Below are 13,275 nucleotides of genomic sequence, written 5' to 3'. Positions count from 1 at the left end.
TGTGCCTGATGTCGCCACAACTATTAATTACTATATTATTACCTGTAACTGTCACAAGCACCCTTCTCAAAACCAGGAAAGCTGGAATGCATTCACAGTTGGGGGTAGGGCTGTGCGATACGGCCAAAAATGTTATCACGATTAAAACATTTCATATCATTCGATATCGATAATTGTCATGATATATGTCAAATCATTATTTCTTTCAAGTTTAAAGGCCGATTTTTGCTCCTAATTGAAAATTGAAGAAACCAGAAGGTCAGTTATGTGTTTAAACTTTTCTTTATGGTCAGAACACTTGATGCCAAACAGTGGATCACTTTCAAGACTATTATGATAAAATCTGTTTTCAACAAATATGATTAGTTAATCTTTTTTCAGGCCTCTTTTTCCCAACAAAATAAATATTTTAATAGAAAAATTAAGTGCTAATTTGTCCGTGATTCAGATGAATTAAAGCAAATATTTATTAACGATATATTGAACATTTATTATATTGTTATTGAGGAAAATTATATTGTGATAATTATTGTTTTATTGTGCAGCCCTAGTTGGGGGTGCTGAGGGACGGTCTATATTATGATGTCATACTAAGTGGTGCATCATATTCATCTTTTTGTATTCATTTGAATGGCCAGGATAACTTATATCTAATCGTTTTTAACAACGGTTGCAAACTTGAACACCAACATACTGTATGTCAAATAGGGCTGGGTCATATGGCCAAAAATGTTATCACAATATAGACATTTCATATCATTCGATATCGATAATTGTCATGATATATGTCAAATCATTATTTCTTTCAAGTTTAAATGCCGATTTTTGCTCCTAATTGAAAATTGAAAAAACCAGAAGGTCAGTTATGTGTTTAAACTTTTCTTTATGGTCAGAACATCACAAACACTTGTTGCCAAACAGTAGATTGCTTCACAAATCTGAGGGAGAACATTCAAAACAATTATGCTAAAATCTTTTTTAACAATATGATTAGTAAATATTTTTTCAGCCCCTGTTCCTCGACAAAATAGATATTTTAATAGAAAAATTAAGCTCTAATTTGTTCGTGATTCAAATGAGTTAAACCAAATATTTATTGATAATATGTTGAACATTTATTATATTGTTATTGAGGAAAATTATATTGCGATAATTATCATTATTGTTTTATTGCCCAGCCCTAATGTCAAAGCAGCCAGAGCAACTACTCAGTCAACAACAGGAATGTGCCTGCCTGGTTTTAGGGGGTGCTGCACCCCTACTTCCCACATCCACAAGTGTGGAAAAAAGAAAACAAAGTATGGAGCAATATCTGTATTTCCAGAATATTCTGTTTCCTAACATATAAAATTCATGTGTTTTTCATGTTTGGAGCAGCAGCCAGCGTAGCCAAAATATTTATCACTGTGTGAGAGAACTCCGACCAGAGCGAGCATGAAGTCTGGCGGAATCCTGTCAAAAGTGAAACTAATTAAAAACAAATCTGGGAAGCACCATGGCTCACGAGAGACTGTTGAGGCTGGCCATCCTGAATATATAAAAATAAATGTGCTGTAAGAAAACAGATACTGTAGTCTTATTGCTAAGACGAACGTGTGTTCACAATTGATCTAAACTTAATTGCTCTGTTTGAGAAACAGATTATAAAATATTTTGGCCTTATCGGAAAAAGCTTGTTCTTTCTATCTATACAGTCCAGTTGTAGAACAATCTGAGTTGGGTGGACAGGTGGGCTTTTAAAAATATTTTTTTAAATGAAATCCTGCACTCTGCCACAATAAGTAAAGTAATGGGAAGAAGTACTGTAGACAGCTACCGCAATCATGGCTGTCGCAGGATCAGCACCTTGTGAGCGGTGACGCTTTACTATGTATCCTAAATGTGAAAGATGTTAAAATTTTGCCGGATCTGTGGTGCAAGTGTGGGGCCCACTCACGGTTAGCTACAGGGAGGCCTCATGTGTTTGCGCTACGGGGCTGGTAAACACACCTGACACACTGCTCCTACACCTTATTTTTGTGCAGTCTATGCGCTACGCACGGGACAGTATGTCAATGCTAACGATGCTAGTCATGCTAACGAAATGCTTGAAAATCACCAAAGCTAAATACTGGCTCAAATTAGCAGCTATCTGCAGTTTTGACTTCATAAATCATTAGGCCTAAAAAAATCCAATCCATTTCCTTTTTAGGCTGCTTTTCATGTGAGTCTAAAAATGGATTACGAGTTAGCTGCTAATGCAGACCCACCACTCAAACTGATAAATCAAATCCCACCAAATGAAGGATGTAATAATATAATATATAATAATATGTTATTAATAAGAAAATTCTACATGCAGCCAACTTTACACTAATACAATGTGACAGTGAATCAAAATTAACTGGAAATATGGAATACTGTTTTCACTGTTCTAATGTTAAATATTTGGTTTTAATCCTTTAAAACATTCCTTTCTTTTTTTGGTCCCCATTTGTGTTTGAATGTGGCCATCTGGCTCTTAGTAATTACCTGTCCAAAGAAAACCATGCCTCGCCGCATAGTGTCTTCCCGTGTAGGGCCCATTTGCATTGTTGCAACATGGTATTTTTAGACTTTTTAGGCTTTTGATGATGACTGAATGAAAAGCAGCACCCATCTGAAGATGGGACTTCAGTCGGTGACATAAGCCTAGTGCCACTAATCTTCAAAGGCGGATGTATTTGAGTGTGTTGCAGCAAGAACAGGAGCTTTCTTTTTCACCTTTGTTTTGAAGTCTTAATTGTTATTTAATTTGTGTTCTGCTTTGCTGTAAAGGCTGTGAAATGGTAATTGCATTGCCTTTTTCACCCCCACCTCACTTTGATGTACGTTTGACTCTCATCAAGGCAGATTTTTTGTTCTTGTAGTGTAATTTCATTAGTTATTCACAATACAGTATGTCAGTAAGGTGAGGCAGCAGATCACCTGCAATGATACTCATGCTCTTGCTACTGTGAAATCCACTGTAACATGATGACCAGACATCATAGTTCACCCATTTGTATAGGATAATTTCATATTTGCCAGTTTGATAAAATTCTCTGATGTAAATGTTTTAATACATAATTTCATTGCTCAGTTATGATAGCTATTGAGAGGAAACATACAAAGAAAGAGCTTGCTTGCTCAGTCAGTTTGACTGTGCTCTGCCCATCTTTCTCTCCGATCAGAAAATGACTCCTCAATGAGCTGTTATGGCCAATGCTGTTATGGGATCAATACATGGATCCACTTTGTTTTGCCAATCAAGCAGAATGAACATTTTTAAGCATGTGTGGCCGCAGCCCTTCAGTTTGCTCACTCAGAAGTCATTTGCATTGCTCAGCGTGGTGCCTGTCACAACAGTGATTTATCAAGGCTTGAAAAACAGAGTTACATTCTGAGTGAGACTCTGCCTTTATAGCACCCTCTTATTGCAAGTATGCCACCTGTGGAGATGGATGTCCAGGTAATTTGCAGTTAGCTGCCTGCCTCACAGTCACACTGTGTAGTACTGAGGACAGAAAAATGGACTGCGGGTTAGACTTTTTTTGTTCTGTTCTCTCCGTATGAGGAAAGATCTGATGGTGCCTCTCTGCCAGTTAAACACTTGAAGCAAAGCCTATCACTCATCATGACAGGAAGAAGCCTAAGAGTTTTTTTTTTTAGTCTTGTGAACTGCGGCTGTACTGTGGCCATGCTTCACTGTGCAATAGATGTTAAAATTCTGGGAGCAGAATTAGTAAACAATGATTTAAAAGCTCTGTTTAGCTGAGGGGAACTGCAGAGTTTGTCTCTTTGTCACTACATGCAATTTGTTCACACATTTTTGTTAGCAGTGCTTTAAAAAAAGTCTTCTTCCTAAACTCCTAAACATTTGATCTTTTGGGTTAAATTCTTTTAACAGGACAGCGACAATTTTAGTAAATAAGCTAGGAAACTACAAGTCCCACCTTGGAGATTGAAGACCATATTCACAACATGCATAGCATCTTTCTAAATAGTGTCTTTTAAATAATTGTTTAGGTTTTTCAGCCTATTTTGGATCAACCTCACTGCTCTTATTGACCTTTTTCTAAGCAGCAGCTGGCAGCTGTTTTCGCCAAAAAGAGTCAGATAAATCCACTGTACACTACCTGCCGAGCGCACAGCAACAGATAGGCAACATCAGCGACTACCTGGAACATCTAGCAGCTTCAAAACCAGCTATTTACCTCAGAAGTAAGTTGAGATAAAAACAGAGCAAAACAATAGTGAATATATGACTTTTGTAAAAACAGTCAAAATGAACGCTAATGTAACTCTCTATAGCACCGACAATTGTTTGCTCACACCATAATAATATGTCAATGCTGTGTTTACAGCCTATTCTGCTGCTCTCAAGTGGCAAAAAACATCTATTAATGCTGCTTTAATTCTGTCTGGTATTTTATAGTGTTTTGATATTTTACTGAGGCAGAGCAGATGTGAGGATGTGGGTTGCATCACACACTGCTTCATGCAGAGGACATTGGGAACTGTCTACCTCATCCCACATTCCTTCTCCCTTATCTCCACTTTCCCCTTAGGATATCTGCATCCACTGTCTTTGTACTGAACTCCACTGGGTTCAGCTCTGAACTACACAGAGATGTGTGCAGTCAGAGAAAGAATATGTCCAATTGTTATTTCCATGTTTGAATGGAAGGCCCGAATGCTGTATGGGTAATTAGAGGCGGGGGGGGGGGGGTATTTTATCAGCACAAGTGTGGTCTCAGCTCAGTTACCCCAAGACTTTGAATCCTGGATGTGACGCTTCATGTAACCTGGGGCAACAAACTCCCTGGCTCTCGTTAATAAATAACATACTCACAGTAGGGAGGGGGAAGCTTGGGCCTGAGGGTGTTTGTTCAGACTAGATAAATAATTTATCACTTGCCAAACCACACAAAGCAGTATTTGTTGTCATCAGGCACAAATGTAAGTAAGGTTTTCCTTGGAAATACTGTGTAGATGAAGACCATAGACCACTGTGATCTATTGAAGGTTAAGGTGGAAATGTAAATGCATAAAGTCAGCTGTTATAGTTCAACCAAATATATGTTTGGTGTCAATTATTCAATCCCCTCTTCGTGTGCAGGGCATGAGATGAATACTACACTGAGAGATTTATGGACTTTTTGAAATGGCCTTGCTGTTTTTAATTAGGTTTCCTTTAAGTCTCCTTGTAGTAGAAGCCAAAACACAAGAAGCTATCCTAGCTTGTTGTCTCTGTTGCACCACCATCTGTCATTAACCTTTGTTGGAGTATAAACTGTTTCACAAAAGCGGAATAGTTGTCAGACCGTTATGAGGCAAACGGCACAAGAATTTTTTATTTTTTTATTTTATGAATAAACTGTGTGAACTAAAAAGCAAGCTAACTGACAGTTAGCTTACTTGGTCTGACAGTTAGCAAACTTGCTAGTTCTTCCTCCCCTTCAATAACTCTTTACTGAAGTAAATGATTTACAATCCTGAGAACAAAATGCCAGGGTGAGTAAAGGGCCCAGTAAAGAGTACATAAAAAGAAACTTGGAGCGCTACTGTGACTGACAAGCACTAAGTCTGCTGGCTTGCTAGTGTTTTAGCCATTAGCTTAAGAAACAGTAGTTCCTTTTTGGTGTGACTGGGCTGTGGCTAATCCACATCAAGTTTTATCTGTATTTTGTGTATAGCCTATGCTACCTATTTATTATATGATTGATTTCTACCAGTGGTGGACAGTAACTAAGTATATTAACTGAAGTACTGTACTTATAAATTACAGGTACATGTCACTTTCTACTCCTACTCCACTACATCTCAGAGAGAAATATTGTACTTTTCACTTAACTATATTTATCTGCAGCTTCAGTTACTAGTTAATTAAAAAAGTAACATTTTTACACACAAAACACATGAATAGTTTAAAAAATCTGTTTTGTTATAAATTAAACTACTCATTTTTATACAAGTACAGCTAGTGCATAAGTTGATTGACAGAAATTTAATTAGCAGCAATTTTGATAATCATTTAAGTCATTTTTCATTTGAAAAACTTGGTCATGGTTCCAGCTTCAAAATAGTGTAACCTCAACCAGCTACAACAGTAAAATCCTGCTTTTACATTAATGCATGAGTGATAAGAATCTAATGATAGAATATATGGACATTTTTCTTGCTTTGAGTTCTTTTACTTTTAATTTTTTACAATGAGGTATTATTACTTCCACCACCGATTTACTAGTACTGACATTGGTTGTCCATGGGAAATAGTGGAACTGTAATGACAACAATGTGTTTCAGATTTTACAGTATATATGAATTAATACTATTAGAGTTTTAGTTTTAGCATTTTAGTGTCTTATGGTCCTCATGCTTTTTAAGTTGCTTATCTAAAATGCTTGACCCTACATTAGTGCTGAAATTAATACATTGATCAAATTACTGGTTGACATAAAACAAATCGACAACTCTTATAACTGAATAATGTTTTTTTTCTGTGTTGTATAATTGTGAATTGAAATTGTTTGGGTTTTGGACTGTAGGAAGATGCTGCCTTTGGCTCTAGGAAACTGCTGTGGGCTTTCGTCAGCAGTAGGAGTAGTTCATCAACAATGATTAGTTTAAGACCTTCACTAAATGCTTTGACTTCAAAAGTTCCAATGCTAAATATTTGCTCAAAATGTCAGATATTAGCTTCTTAGACATCATTAAAAAAGAGTCACATAATTTCAAAGTTACTAGTTTCATAGTCTCCGAGAGTTAAAAAAAATGTTGTAACGTGTAATTTTCTTTTGGCTAGAAATGATGTAAGCAGAAATTTGTATCTCTAAGTGCATCTCCCATCTCCTGTTGCAGGATGGCCATCCAGGTTGACAAGTTTGACTTTGAGAGTCTCCCACAGCCGGACCAGCAGACAGCTCACTTCACTAATCCCAAACAGCTGGAGGAGGAGCGACAGCATGCCCAGGGCTGCCAGATCAACAGCAAGCTGGGCATCTGTTGGAGCATCATATCCTTCTAGTGGCTACATGTACGGTAGAGTCATATCAGAGAAACCAGCCTGAGCTGACAGTAGATAGAGACGGTAAAGGTTTACACTCTTAACTGAGTGTCAGGTAATAGTCTCTAGTGTTTTTAAGTGGTCAAACAGAATTATTCAGCTCTGTGTTTGTTGAATGTTGTTGTTTGTTGACTTCAGTCAGATCAGTGATACAGGACATCTGGATACTACATCTGCATTCCCTCTGGCCAGCAGGGAACTTGTTCGCCTGTACTGACAGATGGGAAAGCGTATGGCAAAGTACTTTCCGCTCTGACACTGTGAAGTGATGTCTTAGTGTGCGTATGTGTGAGTGTGTAATTATGCCACACACTCGCATCAGCATGATATATAATATTTTCCCATAGGTGCTAGTCTGTGGGCAAGCTTTGTGGTCCATCCAAGGTAATCTTTGGTTTCACCATTGTCAGCATGCTGCCCTCAGGGAGACAAGTCTTTGTATCTATTCCTTTATATTGCACACTTTTGTCTTCTGGCTGGTCATGTACTTGTTCAACAACATCACACTTCTGTATAGGCATAGGTTGTAACACAGATGCAAGCTGTTCTGTGGGGTTGCAAACAGAGACACTGTGTCTTAAAATCCCTTTTTTGATGGAGGTCTGTCTCACCTGTTGGGGATTAGCCAATACAAGCACAAAAATGTATTTACTATTAAAAACAGTTATAGTTATATATACTTATAGTTATAGAAAGACATTCATGTATGATTTCTGTTGCTGTTCCTGATGCTAAGGATGTGTCTGCAGTAATGTGGGTTGAAACAGAACAGAGCTTTTATCCCACTATCAGCTGATGGTCTGCTCAAGTCATTATCCACAATTTTGACCACCTGTGAGGCAAAATGCAAAATTTCCACCTAGGTGGACGATAATGTGCTATTTGACTAGTGATATCCTTGCATTGCAATCTGATTGAATGGTGTGCACTATGTGTAGCAGACTCAAGGGCTGACTTTGACTAGTTTGTGACATTCAACACTGAAGATCCGACTCTGGTAGTCCGTGGTCCATCTGAAAGTACTACGTTGTTAGTAGAGTCTACTTAGGTAGCAGAAACTAATGCCAAGTCCAGATTACATACTTTCAACGTCGGTAAATTGCAGTGCCTGCTCTGCCAGCTGCCTACTCTAATTGGCTGGATGTGAATATCGAATCAGCTGACAGCTCCAGGTATTTTGGATTCTGATATTGGTTTAGCGTTGGCGATGCATTGGCAAGCCCCCATTGTTGAGTAGTTCACACATAACGATTGCTGAGAACCTATCGATTGTTGATTTTCCGCTGATCATAGCCCGACTGTTGGTGAGCTCAGCGACTTGCAAATCTGCCTTTAAATCGTATAGTGTGAACTAGGGCTCTCCGTGACGAAGGATTTACATAGTCGAATCAGAATCGTCAAGTCCTGCCTATAGTCGACTGATAGTCGAATCATGTGTTTTTGTGCGTGATGATTGCGAGTGGGTAGCTCCGATTTATTCTACTATTGGGGTTCAGCCCTAGTGTGGACTAGATTAGAGTTTCATAAAAGGTTATTTGGTTCCTGGGAAAGTTTCTGCTGTGGAAACGAGCTACTAGTAATCATACATAACAGTGCTTTGTATCAGCACACAACTCATCAGTTGGCAGTTACTAGTGCATGTATTTAGGGATTTAAGAACTGCCTGTCAGATTGTTGGTGAGCATGGTGTACAATTAATGATGAATCCAATCTCTGAGCTACTGAAGTTGCCATTAAATTTTTCCTTTTCATGATGGCATAAACACCCCCATCATTAAGTGCATTGTTTTATGTACAAGCAATTTGGCAGCGTGTAGGCAGAGATGAAGCAAGAAAATGACACACAAATACATTCCCAGCAGCGAGTCTGATAGCACTTCTTTTACTGGAGCAAGAAACGGCCTGTTTGATGACTTTTTTCCCCCAATTTATAACATGTGTTATCAGTGTAATTTGTGAATTTAAACAGGTTTCTTTTGAAGCTGAACAACATGTAGGCAAGCTCAGGTAGTTTTGTCATCTAGGCTATAGTGACAGAAAAGAAAAATGTTTAGGAAATGGACATCCCTAAATTTATAACTGAGTAACTTAAATGTCTAAAAGCTTTTGAATGGTACAATGTAAATTCTGCCTCGGGGTGGACTTTTCCTTTACAACTCGAAGAACTAGACACATGAAATATTTGATTACAATGCATGTCACACTCTGGAGCACTCACTTGGCCTTGAGCAATGTAACAGTCACTTTAATTTGTAATTTACGGGTTTCCTACAATATTATTCCTCTTTTGTTGATGGTGTTCAGTTCTTGTTGTTCACTCATATGGAACGGCTTAACCATATACAGTACATGCACTCAGAAATTGGCGAGGTAATGTGTTATGTGTGTCTTCCCCTTGAGGAGGTCATTGCCAAGTTCATGAATCATCCTATGTGTTGAATTTCATTTGTGTCTCAATTGCTCAGCACCAGCACTAATATCCACTTCAGTTATTATTGTAACTCCCCGTAAAGCTGTCTCAGCCAGCGTAATACATCCACATTACAGTTTCTCTAAGATATTACGGCTAGCCTGAAGCAACAATGTAACTTCAAGTATAGATTGACTTCAGTGGACACTAGTTCAGTTTAGGACTTGTTTTAAAATCACCTTCAAGGCATCATGCTCAGCTGTACTCCTTAGCCAGCACTATTTGTGTCATTTCTCAATGTAAACTTGATTCTAAGGGTTTTCCTGCTGAACCAGCTGCCCACTGTTAATGTCTTTTACTACAAGCCATTTGACTGAAAAGTTGCTAATATAGCTCACAAGCAAACACCAAGTAGGAAGAATTAATCACAAAAAATAGCAAAAAGCTTAAAGCTATCCTGTTAGCCCAAACAATTTCTATTATAGCTCAGCTCTGTAGCTATCTTAGGGAATGGGCTTTTCAGATGTGTTGCTAATTGGCCACAAATATACTGTATATAGTAAATATATATGATACACTGCATTTGAAAGTGGATTTCACCCCTTCTTTGGAGGACTTAATCTTAGAATATAATTCTGTTTCACACAGCGACAGATTGATTAATCTAATGATAGTTACCAAGTTTATTTTGCAGCTAGTCCCAACAAATTTACAGTATGCTCTTCACATGATCCACTATCCAACCCATGTTCAAATGCATGCATTAAAACCCCAGTAAGGGTTGAAAGATACGGAAAAAGACAACAGAGCTACCTTACTTAGTCCCTCACTGTGACCCTTATCTGGATACGTGCCCGAGAATAGATTGATGGATCGATGGAAGAAGCCTTTAAATCATGCGTCACTTTTGACCTTTGTTTCAAATATAGCTGTGCTTACACTGTTCTGATAAGGGTTGACATTCCTGAATTGATATAGTGACACGAAGAGACCTTTTATTTTTGAAAAAATAAACTTATGGTGATTGAGCTAAATGCTCACAGCTCAGAAAGCTATCATGCTAACAGTGACAACGGTAACATGCTGATGTTTAGCAGATAATATTTACCAGCTTCACCATCTTAGTTTAGCATCTTATCAAACTGAACTTTTGACCGGATGATGGTGGTAGATGAAAGGTCAGGGGATCACTAAATTGATTTTCCGGGGACCTTCAAGATCTGTAATAAATTTCACAGCAATCGATCCAACAGTTGTCAACACATTTCACTAGCCACCGTGCCACACTAATATATTGTATATCAATATTTTGTGTTTGCATACTGAATCTATCATACAAGAAACACTTACACAATGTTGTTAGTATGTGGCTAATATTTTAACCTTCTAATAGATTTTAAGATGCAATTGTGAAACATTTTTGCTAAAAAAAAAATTTTACAATAGCGTGCTGTTAGGAAAGACGGTCGTAATTGAGATTGAAGGTGAAATGTAATGTGTGTGTCCTTTTACTAATGGAATTATAGTATTCAGTATATTCAAAGCTACTCTACAATCAAATTACAGTGACTCTTTGTGCAGTGTGGTCAGTAGATACAATGAACAAACCATATTATGTAACATGTCTGTTTCAAAGCGGACTTGTGTGAGAGGTCCACTGAGGATTGCTGCAGAAAGTCAGATGCTCAGGCTACTGAACATCCTGCCACTGTAACATCCAGGTTGGACCGATGAAGACATAGGGCCAGATTTACTAACATCCCAAATATAGAGTACTAAATTGTGTGTGCATTCTAAAATATTGCACCTGCAATTGTAGTACCTGTTATGGGTCATCAACTAAAAATTATTGCGTAGATGACAACAGGTCACGATCACCAACCGTCTGCACCATGCCCGGTCGCTCCGCGATCTCTGGTCCCTGACCCTGTACACCCCAACACCCCATTCCCTCTTAGATACCTACAATGGTGTCACTATTACAACCGGCGTGCTGTGAACAGTTGGTGATCGTTCTCTCTAGCTGGATTAATTTTACATGTGATACATGAACTACTGCAGCTGGGGGCTCTCCGCAGCGCCACGCAACTTTCTAAATTCTTTCTTCTCACAGAGAAAAGAAGTCAGGTCGAGACAACATTTGCTTCATTGGCATGAATGTTAATACAACAGTATTGCCAAAGCTAAAGGAAAATACAAAAAAAACTATTCTATTCATATAGTTCATCAAATAAATAAAATAATGTTTTTCATATATTGGATATAGAATAATATTATCTAATACTGTTAATTTCTCTACGTCCTCTTTCATTACGGCTGTGTCTCCCTCCTTCTCACAACAATAACAGCGGCCATCTTTTGCACCTTCCTTTCAAAAGTTGCTGTTGCATTCACATGAAATTGCGTTTAGGCTTGTTAGATCACATTGCATGTAGTAATTAAATGTATTTGCATGTTACCCTCCCACTACTTTGCACAATAAAATTATATAAAATAAATCAATAAAACACCCCAAATTGCATATTTATTAAGACAAAAGTAGTAAATGAACAACAGGTGCTATCTTGCACTTTTGAAAGACGTCATTTTCCGTGCACACCGTGAATAGATCAGCCTACGTGTTCATTTGCTGGTGATATCACATTTGCATATGTTTTTACTCACACGAACCTTTACTAAATGTAGCTCACATTGTAGCTGCGTGGTGCTCCTGTTACCCAACATTTCCACTGAAGTCTCGAAGTAGAGATTATAATGCTCATGATTCAAGTGATCAAAGCCGCAACAATGTTGTTGTTTGCTATTCACGCAGGTGCATGTTGTGACGTGTGATTCATTATGATTCAGAATTTGAGTTTGGGATCCAGCAGGCACCGTCGAAGCACTTTTCAGCACAGTATGTTTTGTCTGTGGATGCCTCTCTCTCTCTGGATGGATACTGTACTCTCCCTCAAAGGTTAATAGACACAGGTTTTTGGTGCTCTAGACGCTGCTCGTCTCACCCATTATTCCAAATGTCAGCTGTGTAAATGATCAGCAGTGTGCTTATCATCACATATTATCTGGGTAATTGTTCTCTGACAGCCGTATTTGTTTTGATGCAGTTCATACATTGATAGCCTACCCTGCGATCAGTTTAATGCTATCATTATAGTCAGGTTACAGAAACATGCTCTTCATGTACCCTCGGCATCAAAATGAATACACTGCACAACCAACATGAAGCATTTAATTTGTAGAGAGTTTTATTCCCCCCTTTTGGAGGTATAATCAGTGCCATTCTGTGCCAGTTTGAAATTGTAGTAACTGACTATTCTGTTTTCTTTACATTTCCTTGTGATATATCACTTTTCAGAATGCTAATCCACTACTACTAAAACTAGTATCTAATGCCTTTATGACAGATTTTGTGGTATCTCTTCTTGTTCTTTTTGGTGTTCATGAAATATGAGCAGCATGCATCCACACATTCAGTATACACTACATAAGCAGCATTCGCATTTATAACATTTTCTCTCTCTCATATCAAGTCAATTTGGCCCTTTAATCTTCTGGTAGAAGAGTGTAAGTAGCTCCGTTCCATGAATAAAACTAGGAGGTAAGGGACTGTGTACTGCGATGCATGTAGCAGACTTAATTGACTTGGCTGTAAGAAGGCAGGAATGTTTCCTCACAGCTGCTGTTCAATGATTAAGTTGAGTCTTATTTTAAATGTAACCATTCAGATGAAAATCAAGTTATTTCTGTAATATTTCTGGATTCCACACAGCATTAGAATCTTCTCTAAAAACCTTGGACA

General features: G+C 38.0%; 1 protein-coding gene across 3 annotated transcripts in view; it reads left to right on the top strand.

Moving 5' to 3' along the window:
• Positions 1-13,275, top strand: part of trappc9 (trafficking protein particle complex subunit 9) — a 272,399-nt gene that overhangs the window by 190,764 nt on the left and 68,360 nt on the right. For all 3 annotated transcript variants that reach the window (XM_046059801.1, XM_046059800.1, XM_046059802.1), the window contains one exon: positions 6,862-7,015. In XM_046059801.1, the coding sequence (XP_045915757.1) occupies positions 6,862-7,015 (154 nt within the window). The remainder of the gene's footprint in view (positions 1-6,861; positions 7,016-13,275) is intronic.

Source organism: Micropterus dolomieu, linkage group LG09 (genome assembly GCF_021292245.1).
Source record: "Micropterus dolomieu isolate WLL.071019.BEF.003 ecotype Adirondacks linkage group LG09, ASM2129224v1, whole genome shotgun sequence".
NCBI classification, from domain to species: Eukaryota; Metazoa; Chordata; class Actinopteri; order Centrarchiformes; family Centrarchidae; genus Micropterus; species Micropterus dolomieu.
Note: the sequence above shows the minus strand (reverse complement) of the source record. Positions and strands in the feature narration are given on the sequence as shown.